This window comes from Corvus kubaryi, unplaced genomic scaffold (assembly GCF_017639235.1).
Source record: "Corvus kubaryi isolate FWS band 111438036 unplaced genomic scaffold, C.kubaryi_AGA036_p1.0 split1-131, whole genome shotgun sequence".
Classification (NCBI taxonomy): domain Eukaryota; kingdom Metazoa; phylum Chordata; class Aves; order Passeriformes; family Corvidae; genus Corvus; species Corvus kubaryi.
Window position 1 is genome coordinate 8,471,825 of NW_024582073.1, and position 13,601 is coordinate 8,485,425.

At 38.7% G+C, this 13,601-nt stretch overlaps 1 protein-coding gene across 18 annotated transcripts in view; it reads left to right on the forward strand.

Annotated features, from left to right (window-relative positions):
* Nucleotides 1-13,071, forward strand: part of APBB2 (amyloid beta precursor protein binding family B member 2) — a 170,444-nt gene extending 157,373 nt beyond the window's left edge. For 16 of the 18 annotated variants that reach the window (XM_042053826.1, XM_042053824.1, XM_042053830.1 and 13 more), the window contains 6 exons: nucleotides 3,130-3,244; nucleotides 5,731-5,818; nucleotides 6,902-6,985; nucleotides 7,477-7,592; nucleotides 8,361-8,540; nucleotides 9,155-13,071. In XM_042053826.1, coding sequence (XP_041909760.1) covers nucleotides 3,130-3,244; nucleotides 5,731-5,818; nucleotides 6,902-6,985; nucleotides 7,477-7,592; nucleotides 8,361-8,540; nucleotides 9,155-9,322 — 751 coding nt within the window. In that variant the 3' untranslated portion in view covers nucleotides 9,323-13,071. The remainder of the gene's footprint in view (nucleotides 1-3,129; nucleotides 3,245-5,730; nucleotides 5,819-6,901; nucleotides 6,986-7,476; nucleotides 7,593-8,360; nucleotides 8,541-9,154) is intronic. The other 2 variants (XM_042053829.1, XM_042053839.1) reach the window with 1 other exon arrangement.
* Nucleotides 13,072-13,601: the final 530 nt, after the last annotated feature.

Sequence of the window (13,601 nt, forward strand, 5' to 3'; positions counted from 1 at the left end):
AAGGTGAGATTTACTATGGCCTCAGGGGTTGTTCCATGTATCAGGAACTTGGCAGCACAGTGGAGATGCCCTGCCTGATGTGGCTTCCCACAGCAAAGCAATGTAGTTCATTGAGGAAGTCTTGGTGTGCCAGGGCATTGCCAGAGCTACTCATCAAAGGTTGGACCACAATTTCTTGGGCTGTTACAAATGGATTTTGCTGGCAATGTGTTATGTCCTCCAGGCCGTAATAACTTGCTTTGATGGCTTTGTCCCATCTTAGATTTTTCTGACAGTAAAATAAGGTTCTAACAGATAGCTGTATGGCTAACAGAAGGGACAGGTTATCTTCTGGCTGTGTGCAACTCCTCCAGAGTGCTGGCCTTATAATTGGAAATCCTGGATTTGGACAGCCTCCTCAGGACGTGCACATTTCTGTTTATTCAAACAGGTTTCTGTGCAGTGCAAGCAGCTTGGCAAAACAACACAGGATGCTCTTCCTGGGATCATTTTGTAAAGGAATGCATAAATCACCTGTTTTCAAGTCCTCGAAGGAATAGTATTGCTTTGAGGTAACTGCTTGCAAATGGCAGTAAATAACCATGTAATGGTCACATAGATGACTTTCAATTTTATTTTAAGTTAATGCAAACACAGGTTTCAGCTACTTTCTGCCTTCTGAAAGAATGGACCTTGATCCAGTAATAAAGTGTGCACAGCACTCTGTTTTTTTTATGCTGTCTTTGCTACCTGCCAGTGATGGTCACTGCCAGCAAGCTTTTCTTGTATGTAAAGTGGGGGGAAGTCTTATTGTAGTTACGGTAGAAAATCCATGTCTGTTAAGTGAATTATGTTTCTGTATTGCAGTTAAAGTACTTGCAGGGAACGGTATTTGGACTCAAAAATGTGAAGTCAGTAACTTAGGACATTTAAAAGATTGCAGCTAAAGCCAAGAACATGGAAAACAAAACCTGAAATGCTTGGCATTTTTGGAAATTCCTCGCCTATAGCTCTCAAACTAGTCTAGGTCTTGTCAGAGCTCAGGATATTAAATGTGGGACTTTGTGAGCCTGAGCATTTCCAGAGACCTGCCCTGCATTTCAGTAATGTTGAAAGTTTATGTCAAAAGGCAAAAGTCTCAAAGGTTTTTTTATGTGGCATCTTGTTTCATTTTTTTTCCCTGCAGCTGCTAATTTTTTATAGGCTACAGGTGATCCATACCCTCTTCTCTTGGAGTCCAACTAGGAGTCTTCAGCTTGCTTTTGAAGCATTAAGCGAGGAGGAAACCATTCTAAAGCAAGGCTTGGCACATGTCCAGATGAGCCAAAAGTGTCAGTCTTTTTCCAGGGGCAAGACTCCAGCTGAAACTCAACATGTCTGTGATCTTGCAGTGCAGAAAAAGGGAACAACATGCCAAAAGGCTCTTGTGGCCGAGGGACTTGGGGTCAGGCTGGAGCTAGGAAACCTTGGGGCATCTTGTGTAATAGACAGCACCTTCCTGGATTATTGCTTTGTGATTTTTCCTGCAGGTCATGATCAGGTGGGTAAAACACTGTCCCTCCCCAGGATGCCTGTGTGTTACATGCTGGCAGGACAGTGCTGCAGCCACCGAGAGCTGCGTTCCCCATGCAGGAAGGGTTCAGGTGGCAGCACATTCCACATGCTGCCCCACTGCCTCCTGTCCCTGCTGTGCCCTAGTGTATGCCATTGCAGGTTGGAATGCAGCGAAATGGAGAGGGGCCTCCAGCTTCACTGTGTTTCTGCATGGTTCTGTCATGTGGAATTGCTTTCAGATCTCATCCCCTGATAATTTTGTGTGGCTTGGGTTTTTTTAAATATTATTCATCAAGCTTCAGGTTGAAAAGCACTTAGATGGAGCAACCACCTGTTCCTGTTAATGAGCAGCCCTTATATTGCAAGGGCTCATGAAGAACAAAATCTGCTGTTCAGTTAGATACAGGTACAGTACTTAACTGCAGGGCAGTGTCCACATCTCACACAGAGCAGGAAGGCCAGCAATCTGTCTGCCACAGTCTCTGATTCTCCCTGGAGAGCTTCAGTATAAAATTCTTCAATTCACGGGGCATTTAAAATGAATTTAAAAATTGGCCATCCATGCTACATTAAACGCTGCTTGGAATATTGACAGGCTTTTATATACAGAAATACTTTAGTTTATACTAGGCCAGTGGCTTAGGAATATCTCTCCTATCTCTTCACCACTTAGTCTTGCTGGTAATTATTTATGTGCAAAGCAGAAAGGTACTGAAAAGAGACTTCAGGCGTAAGAGAGGCTGGAGCAAAGTCCCAGAGAAATCGGAAGGTAGCAAGAGGGTGACAAAGTAGGAATGAGCTGTAGTTGCTTGGAGGACATGAAAAAGCAGACGTGCAAGACCAGTGAACATAGAGTCTTGTACAGTAAGGATGGCAACTGGGCAAATCCAGGCTTGTTCCTGGCTCAGTATGTATCACTTTGACTGTTTCAGAAGAGCTCCAGCTCTTAAGCAGCCTGAGAACAAATAAACCTGGTCGTGGCATTTCCTTCATCCATGCTAGAAAGCTTTACTGTGCTGCGGTGACTAGCCAGTACAGTGCAAAAACCTCTTTTGTAGGGCAGCTTTATTTAACTTTTGAAAAAATAAGGTCAGAAATTTAGGGCAATTAGTGCAAGCAAAGCTCAGCAGGTTCACATCTCCCTTATGCAACCAGATCTCTAATTACTATCCGCATATTTTAAACACTTTACACAGTCCTTCGAAATACAATTTTTCTCTGACTACACTCTTGTGTGCTGTTTCTTGGATTTTTTTAGCAGTTGAGAGCTGCATATGTTTTCTGTCTTAATATGTAATTCTCTCCCTACTTCATCTTCAATAACATATTTGAGTAAATTTTGCTGTTTATTTACAATTGCATTTGGAATTATGGGTTGTAACTTGAGTAAGCTGCATGGTTAGGAAACCAAAATGAGCTTTTGAATTATACAGATTAAGCACGAAACTTTAGATACATGTTTCATGGGTAAGCAGTTTATTACATTTGTAGACCTGCTCTGTTGAAGGCATGTGTTTTTGAGAGTTGAGGCTGATTCTAATGTCATCAAATTTGTTCTGTATGTTTCTAATGTGTCCCTTTGTCTTGTTTACACAGAGACTTTGCTTACGTGGCAAGAGACAAAGACACAAGAATTCTGAAATGTCATGTGTTTCGATGTGACACACCTGCAAAAGCCATTGCTACAAGTTTACACGAAATCTGCTCAAAGGCAAGTGGATTTAAAATCAGCTGCGTTTGTCTGTTCAGAGGTCCCTAAGCCTTATACATGTAATCAGTGGTTGTATGCAGTGTTAGTTTAGTTTATATAACTGGCAATGAGAAACAGCACAGAGAATTTGTGAGGAAAAGAACACAAATGGATGGGAATTATGGGAGAGTGGGCATTTAGATCTGAGGAGGATGATATGTGCTTTTGATTCGACAAGTGTGTATAGAGACCAAAGGCTTTCCTGAATAATAAAGAAGCTGCAGGTTCAAAATGGAAAGAGAGCACAGAGGTTCAATTAATTATAAACAATGATGTTAAACTCCATAAATGAATCAGACCTTGTTTGAATGGTGTTATTCAATGGTACTATCCTGCAGGACACAGAGGAAAATAGTTGCTAACTGTATTTAAAAAATCATGGGGGAAAAGGGGTTTAAGGTACTCTAGTTATGTATACTAGAGGATATGTTCCTGCTCTGATAGTGTTGTCCATAATACTGGGGAGGAGTGTTCTTTTCGGTCATTCTACCTTACAGATTTGACACCATTCCCTGGCTATTAATTTTGGTTTTCTTGGATGATCAGTTATGAGTGTCCTCTGTACAGTCATTTCATGCATCAGCAACAATGCAGCACATCCTTTACAGAGGGCAATCTGATTGAAGTGCTTTACAAAGAGGAAGTTAAAACTAATCTACTTGAAACTCTTCTTTTATTTTTTGTTGAGATGTGGTGGATTTGAGACTGCCCCTTTTTAAAAATATCATGTTGCTCTTTTTGGTTTTCCTTAAAGCATGTTAGTTTGCATCATGGAAAAAGTGGGCTGTGGGGATGAATAACCTTATCAGTTATCCCTGTGTAACTTGTCTCGTCATGAGTCACAGCTCTTCTAGAAATGCTAGTTAGAAAACCTTCAGGTTTTAAAATTCTGCTGTATGACTGTCATTTGCTTTTTACATTTTGTCTTCATGTTAGTGAATGGAATCAGTGATGCCAAACCCTCCTCTGTAGCCAGTTGCATAGGCTAAAAATTTTTTGGTTTTGCAACACTGAAGACATGGTACTGAACTTTTTTGTGGTGTTTCATGCAAGCAAGGTTGAGTCTTTACACAGGGTGCATACTGTAACCCTCTGGGCACCACAGTTATGCCTGAGGCAGAAGGTAGCCCATCAACTGTGCAAAGCCTGGCAGGTTTGTCCAGGTTTGGGTGCCAGAGGGAGTGCCAGTGGCAGCACTCGGGGAGCTGCTCAGGTTGGTCAAGGAGCTGCAGGCTGTGCTTGGTGAATTTTAACATCAGCACTGCAGCAGTGGCTGACTGGAGACCTGTTACATTCTTCCCAGTTATCCTCCAACTCCCCAACTCACACAGATGTTTCCAGCAAGTCTAGCAGGGAAAAACATGCTACACAGGCCCTACCACTGCTGCTTTTATCCTGTAAGGTCAACATCAAGTAAATGCCATGGTAGCTTTACACAGGAATATCAGAAAGGGAGTAGAGCTGTCACATAAGTAACTATGACATGAAACTTCTGACACTAATTTTGGATAAGAGAACAACTAGGCATTTAAAACCATAGCTAACAGTAACACAGTTAATTCAGCAATAGATGTAATCCTGATCCAGGAAAACACTTGGCTTGTGTTCACATGCTGTACCTCTTTACTGAGTCAGGGTTTCTTCCTAAGCTACTGTGTATAATTTTTCATCAGAGGGCAGGAATATTCCCATATGTCCCTGCAACAGAAAATACTTTCAGAATATAAAACCTAAAAAAAAAAAGGAGGAGGGCAGAGGAGAGAAATTTGCTAGAAGCCTTTTCAGACCAAGTGTCATCTGCTGTAACACCAGTTATCTTTATAGCTTAATTACAATGAACAGTCATAACATAAAGAAGCAGATACCTATGGTTTATATACGAGCTTTGGAAAACCTCTGTTAGCTTCCCTGGATCCTTTCTCAGTCATATATTTGTAGTGAATAGCCATCCAAAATGTTTATTTACAAGTGGGGCTTTTTTCCTCTTTTGCTAGTACTACACATTTTGAGGGAAGGATATGTTGTATTTTGCACAGGATTTCTAATTCCAGAATAAACATAAAAATGGAGGAAAAAAGTTTACACAGCAGAAGATAGTTCAGAGAGGAACATGCATAATGAACACCTTCTTCTCTGTGTGTTAAATATTTATGTTTCTTGCTCTATTACTCCTCACTATAATTTTGCTCTTGATAAAAATGACTAGTTTTTTTCCTCCTCAACCTCTCTTTCATCTAGGCTTGGACACCACCTAGGTTCTTTATGTATTTAAGGAATGGTGAATGAAGTGGAGTAAAATTAAAGTTGTTAAAAAATAACCTGCTTAGTCATGTACCTTCTGACTTATTTCAGATTTCAGAAGCTAGGGTTATAATAGGGGTAAATTTATAGTTGCTGCTGTACTATATATTTTTTTTTAAATGCTGTATTATCACTGTCTTCTTCAGATTATGGCTGAACGGAAGAATGCTAAAGCTATGGCTTGCAGCTCATTGCAAGATAGGACAAATGTCACCCTTGATGTTCCTCTGCAAGGTACTGTGTGTTACAGCTAGTATCCTCAGGATGGTGCTATTTCAGATAAGTTTTGTTTCTGATGCAGCTTTTGACCAAAATTGAGCATATTGGGGGGAGAAGTCAGGAGTGTAATCCTGCCTTTTAATTAATGTATCTGACTGGTGGTAATCTGTTCCTGTTTCACTTTAAGTATTTTTCTTGGTTATATTGACAGTTATGGACTCCTGCTCAGTTATGTCAACTTGTCCATTTCCTCTTTTATTTTGAAATGCAAGTGTTGCAAACACAGTCTTACTTATTTGTGGCTACTCAGAATATTGTCTTTTTCAAATCAAAATACCTCCTGACTTGAGACTGCACCAGTTGGCCAGATCTTCCTTAAAACCAGAATATACTCCAGTTAATAACTCGGATTCAGAAAAGCCATAGGAGAATTCCTCCTAGGTTTCAGCATCTATTTCAGCAACTTCTATTTCAGCAAGGGTGCAAGCGGGTTGTCATCCAGCTGAAGAGCCTTTTGCACACTCTACTGCATGGTAGAAGGAAGTTGCCTTTGCGTGCCATTATTAGTCATATCTTAGTAGTTGCTGTTTTGAAAGGATTTCAGGAGAACAAATACACTTTGTGTTAGCTTTACAGCAAATTATCCACTTCTAGATCCACCAGGTTGTACTGAATGTCTTACTCCTAATCCATACATCAGCTTGTGCAATGGTCTGTGTAATGTGTACTGTTCAGGCAGTAGTATTGATTACTTGGAGACTGTTTAACATATTAGCAAGGATTAAAAGCAGATTCCAGATTTTACATAGTTACTGCAGTGAAACTTAGGTCTGTATATCTCAAAGACCCATTCATCTGCATTTTCTGCATTTTAATATGCCAGCCATATAATGTGATTTTATTCTTAGCATAGACCAAAAATTCCTTTAGAAATTATTGAGGCTTGTTCTTGTTAGAAGGAGTAAAAATTTATTTTAATCAATGCAATAGCATCAGAGTACAATTAATGGATAAACAGTTCTTGTTATTGATTAAATAAAAGTGTTTTTTCCTGCTGTGAATGCTGATTAACAGAAATTGACTTTTGTTCCCATGCAGTAGATTTCCCAACACCAAAGACAGAACTGGTACAGAAGTTCCACGTCCAGTACCTGGGCATGCTACCTGTAGCTAAACCTGTAGGTATGTAACACTTAAGTGAATTCCAAAGTACCTTGCTTAAATTCTAATGGTTTGTCAACTGCCAGTGCATGATTTTTGAAGGGTAGCAACTCTTCTGTTTCAGTCATATGAATCAAGCATGAAGACATCTAATATTCAGGGCATCATATGAACATGTGTTTTGCAAACAGTATTCTGGGAGCTGCCCAGAAGGTGAAGTTTCTTTCAGCTTTCTCTGAATATGAGCTCTGCTACTAATGAGAAGGGCCCTAAAGAACTGAAACAGTACAAAAACTAAACAAGATGCTATCCTGGTTTTTTTTATATGCCAGAGGCATCGGTTTTGGTTTTTCAGATGGAGAAATACAACTTCACAATACTTTCTTCCATTATCAAATTAATTTTAATAAGACATCCAAAACAATCTGTTTTCTATACTATGTGTGAAGATAAAAAAATCTGTTATTGTTTACATATATTATTTTTCACTATTGCATTTTATTCTGTTTTAGGAATGGATACTCTGAACAATGCCATTGAAAGTCTAATGGCTTCCTCTAGCAAAGATGATTGGATGCCAGTTACCATGAATGTTGCTGATGCTACTGTCACAGTCATCAATGAAAGAGTAAGGCAGACTGTGTTGTTTTAAACACAGTTAACATAGTATGAGTGTTGAAAACCAGGAACACGGAAATGCTAGTAGGGTTAATGTAAACTAGAATTCATTTGCTTATTTTGCATTTTATTTCTTTCCAGAGTCTGCAGAGGCTCTTACTGCTCATTTCAGCTTCAGTTTTCTTTATCGTTCCAAGCATCTTCTCAGAAATAAATTATTTTAAGTATTCATTAGATATTCAAATTCAGTGTTTTACTTTCCAGGAATTTTGAGCCTAAAATGTAGGTTAAACCCAAAGTAGCAATCCTAAATTCCAAACTGCATTTGCCTTATTCTTGGTACAGAAGCCAAGAGTAATATAAAAGTCTGTGTTACAGAAGAAAATGTAGAGCATTTTCCATAGAGTTTAATACAGTGATTACTAATGCAGTCTTTTATATATGTCTTTCTATGAGCTACTAAACCAACATCTCTATAACATACCAATGATAGGGGAGTATGTTTTGGGGTCATTATAGCCATGTTGTTTTGTTTCTTCACAAAACAAGCAGCTTTTAAAATGTACAACATTCTAAAATTTTGCAGTAATGCTCAAAGCCTCGGTTTTCTGGTGACAGCCTAGAAGAGGAGATCCAGCCCAGGCTTGGGCACGCTTGGTTTATGTAGCTAGATAAGAAGGAGTTACAATACTGTAGCAGTATATCCTCCCATTGAATCGAAATTGAAAGTTCCACAGAGTATCCAGTAGTAATGATCGATCCTTTGATTTGTGACCAGAATGAAGAGGAAGTCATGGTGGAGTGTCGTGTGCGGTTCCTGTCCTTCATGGGAGTAGGCAAAGACATCCACACGTTCGCCTTCATTATGGACACGGGAAACCAGCATTTTGAGTGCCATGTTTTTTGGTGTGAACCAAATGCAGGCAATGTATCAGAAGCTGTTCAGGCTGCTTGTATGGTAAGTGAGCTTCTTCAAAGGCATCTAATAGCACTTAAGATTTTCACCGCCTCCATAAATTGTTTTTTTTCAAATTTGCAGTTATATTAATTTCAAGGCAGAGAAAAGAAAGATAAAAATAGGAATTGATATTATGATATATTTAATCAATTAAAATCCAAACATTTTAATGTTTAAAGTGCCAGCTTAGTGAACAATGCCCCTTTAATAATTTTCTCTCCTAACCTCTGCAACAATCTATGTAAATTAGAAATCTTTTCTTTCACTAAACAAGTTATTTGATGCCAGAAAAACATTTTTCTTCGAGTTGTGTTATGAAATCCAGTGGCAATACAGTGAATATAACCCTTGTTCTAGAGTAGCTGAACCCAGAAAACTTACTTTTCAGTTTTCAAATGGGTATTTATATGATTTAATATCTGTTGTGTGCTAATGGACAGTTTTTGCCCAAACATTGACAGACCAATTTCCCATTTACTTCAGCCGAGCTTTTTGTCACAGCCAAAACAGAGGTTTGACTGTATTTAATGAGAAAATGCTAAAAGTGTATTTTAAATGGTCTGTGAAGTTATTTGATCCAGTAATGACTGCAGAATGGCTTTGTTTTGTTGCAGTTACGGTATCAGAAGTGCTTAGTAGCCAGACCTCCTTCACAGAAAGTTCGGCCGCCCCCACCTCCTGCAGACTCGGTGACCAGAAGAGTTACCACTAACGTAAAAAGAGGAGTCTTGTCTCTCATTGACACTTTGAAACAGAAACGTCCGGTCACTGAGATGCCATAGCTGCGTAAGAGAGAAGATTCTCCTAACGTTTGACTGAAGATAACAGGAGCCACACTACGGAAAGTGAATGGACGATGTCTGACCTTCCATTTCAGTTGCTGATGCTTTCTCTTCAGAGAATTTACCCCTATCAAAACAATGTTAGACAAGCATGTTCTCTCATTCTTGCCCCATCGTGTGATACGAAAAGAAGCATGAATAATTTTTTTGCTGTCAGTGAGTTACATCATGGGCAATGGAAGGTCTGTTTGATTGTAAATACATGAACATTACGTAAACTCACCGAAAAAAGAATATGGCCATATCCCTCCCAGTGAACTCATGCTAAAGTCCTTGGAGTGAATGATGCCTGAGTTAAAAGTTTCACCTTCTTGAGCTGGATTTGTCACAAACCAATCCTAAATCCTACAGCACTTTGCTCTGTTTTCAACACTGGAATAGGTACCAAGTATTAGCTACCACTGAATTACTGTAGATTAAATACCAAGTTTTATTTTTTACAGAATTACACCTGTTAGTTTTGAATTGTTTGTCAGCATTGGTCTAGCAACTACTTTAACATCTTCCTGACATGCTTTTGAATCGTAGTGTCATTATGTCATCTTCTGGTTACACATTATGGTCTTACAGAAGAATTGTGTTTAAAACCAAACCAATGATGAAAAATCCAGACGTGTTTTCAGTAATTGAGTTGCAGGATGATCCACTGAAGCTTTTCAGCTTTAAATATACAAATTCAACTACTGGCTGTTAAATTTATTCTCCTAAATCTATCATTAATTCATCAAAAATACTGTTTGTTTCACGGAGGGCTCAAACCAATCAGGAATAAGAAAGTAGTTAGTGATTTTATTGTCTTACAACTTTTATAGAGACTAAACTATTCCATACCTTTTCTATACAAGTGTTTGATGAAATGTTCAGTTCAGTGTCTGATTGTGTAATTCTCCCTTCCCCTCAGTTTGTTGCTGAATACTTAGCAGGCCAGAAGAAGAACAATTAAATTTCTTGTTACTTACAAAATTTCATGAAATTTATTTTACTTTTAACCCTCTTGTAACAAAATCAGAAGAGAGTTGTTTTTTAACAGGATGGTGTTTCACTGAGCTAGTACAATTGGATTTCAATGCTTTTGCTCCAAAGACTTAATCTAATTGATTTTCTTTACACACCTGCAGACCCTCACAAATCAGCCCAGCCTTGCCCTTGAAATTGTACTTCAGGCTAATTTTGAAATGCAGTCATGCATCTTCAGTCTCTCCCTTTGTCATCTTCTGTCTAGACCTACAGATTGGTACAAATTCTGGAAATGGAACATTAAGTATGTTTAACTAGTGTTAAAAATGTTTTGCATCCATTTACAGCTAGGTTCCAAACTCTAAGTGTCTCCCAAGTCTCCAAATCTTGTCATACTCCAATGATAAAGGAGCATTGACAAAGTTCTTGTTACAATAACTCTTTTTTTTATTTTACTATGCAAGAGACTGTTATAAACAAACTATTTTCTTTTTTATTTCCTTGTTTGAAGAAATTAATGACCACACCTGGCAAAGTAACTTAGGAACACAACAGGAAAAGAATGATGATTCAAGAAATTTCTGCATTGAAAAATGCAGGAACATCATTACTAAACTTAGCGTGATGTATGAGCAAGTGTCAGGTAAACGCTGGCTATGCAACTATTGTAATTAAATTTAGCTTTCTGCAATACCCTCTGAAGAGCTGATCCTCTCTGGATCTCAGATCTCTTCATGACCACGATTCTGCACCTCAGGCACTGAAGCAACTCATTCCCCTCTCAAGGCTCACGCTCTTGCCACTTCCTTTGCACCTCTATTACTGGTACAGCTGGAGAAGCTGCTTATACTGAGTAGACAGGGAGAGCTGGAGGGGAGGGGATGCAAACAAACCCACCCCCTTTAGCAGTACCAGTGGTTTAACTGACCATGGAGCCAGATCACAAAGCATGGGGATGGCAGCTTGCATATAGCTTCTATAGTTTCCAATATTGATCCCAGTCACCTCTGTTAGGAGCAGCATACAAATTCACTTCCTATCAGAGAATCACAGAACTGTCTGGTTTGGAAGAGACCTTAAAGGTCGTCTAGTTCCAAACCCCTGTCAGGGGGGCACTTTTTGCTAGATGAAGTTGCCCATCCAACCTGGCCTCGTGCATTTCCAGGGATGACTGCTCTCAAACTGTGGTGGCTAACACCATACCCTTAGGTAGGATTGTGAAGTTCAGAGACAAAAGTTTCCTTGTTCATCATTGTGCTAGTGATTTACATTTTATTTTATTTTAAATTAAATATTTTGACAGTGTCTTTTTAAAGTTCCAGCTGACAATGTCATGATTTCGGATTGGCAACTGTTGTACAACAGTGAATTAATTTTAAACAGTATAATTAAATTTTGTAATTACATCTGCACAGCGCTGATTCTCCCCAAGAGAGATCCAGACTCTCTTTAACTAAACCAACACTTAGCAAACAGCAGTGTAAAGGTTCTACATCCGTGTTGTCAAGGCTAGGAACATCTGGTTAGCTTTCACTAGCAATGTGTGCAACTGCAGGCAGGGCTGAGGAGAAGACGGAAGGGTATTTGAAAAGCCGTACATCACTAGCCAGTGTATGTTTGAAGAGGTTTATGTCTGTTAACAAAATGCTGTTGATTTTGCAAATATTTAAGTAGTGTGCTTGATGATCTGACTATATGTGGCCTTTTTGCTTCAGTAGAGCTCCTTATTATCCAAACGATTTAATATGCACCCAAGTGTTTGCAGAATCAGAACCTAATATTGCAAAGCCTATTATCTTTTGTTTAACAGTATATTCAGACACTCTTTTTACCATGGCCAAAAAAGTATGTATGGGGTGTGTGTGTGTTTGAGCAACTGCAACTGTTCTAGTTGATGTTATAGCAACCCTTCAGTTATCTATGCATTTTTTATAATACCTAGTGATTCTGTAGGCCGGCAGCCATGTTCACTATGCCTTGTATGTCTGATGCCATATTCTAACTTAACCTGTTAAATACAGCTTAAAATATTTTTATTTATTCTATTTTTACTGAAATATCTTGCATTATTATGTTTATGTATTGTCTTTATTGGGTGTGCTCTTGTAACATTCTCCACTCTGTACACTATAGGTTGCCTAAAAAAAGGCAGGCTTTGTAATTATTTGTAGTCACATTTTCATTGAAGTCTGTAGAAGAATCATGTAAAGCAAAGCTAGTATCTTCATTTTTTTCAATGCTAGTAGTAAGTTAGAGTAAGTATCATGTGTCAGTCAGTCATGCCATTAACACACTCCCTTGCTGAAGCAAGGAGATTTATCTTCACAGTCAATGACTAATAGATAAAAGCCTTTCTTTTGAAATCTGTAGTGCTGGCTGTAGGTTTTATTTAAGCCACTTACTGTTTCATTTAAAGGGGAGCAAGGAGATGTGGGAGTTGCAAGGCTACGGAGGCTATCTACAGGGCAGTTAACTGGGAATAACAAAAAGAGCATAGGAATGGCATAGAAGCCATTCACAGTAAAACGAGGTTTAGTGATATACTTCCTGTGCAGAGTCACCTGTACCTACAGAAATATTATGCCCTTTAGTGGCAGAGGAACAAAAATTATGGAGTATCTAATAGCTTACACCAGTTCTCTGTCACTAAGAATTCTACATTTCTTAATTTTATTAAGCATTTCATGGATCATTTACCATGGAATCTAAAAGTGTTAGTACATCACCCATGGGAGAATGTTCTCATTTCAAGAGCCAGTATGGGCTCAGCATTTCAGCATTACCACTGAATGCATTACTCCTTTCTTGGGCATGTTAATTAACACATTGCCACAATGTGTGCTGTCCCATCAGCCAATGCAGGTTTGATTTAACAGCAGTAAGAAACAAGGAAACACACCACTGTTTATTAGCAGAGCCCAGTCTTACATAAAAGTACCTGACTGACAATGGAAAGGACAATTTTCCCTGCTGTTGACCACTTCTCCACATTTAAGTGTAATCTGTTCTGAGAATAAATTTAGCTGCATAAAGTGATTGTCTCAACTGTTACTGCTCCATGAAACTGTGAAATTATTTTGTTCAAAATGGTGGTTGAGGGAAGGGAAAAACATACTGGTGGTTTAGAGGCAATAGCAGTACAATAAAGACTTTTGTATCTGAAAAGCTGAATCAACAGTTTCTAGTTGAAAATTACAAATAGACAACTGGATTACAGAAAAATAATTACGTAAGATACAGTTTTACTGTAAGTCATTGAGTG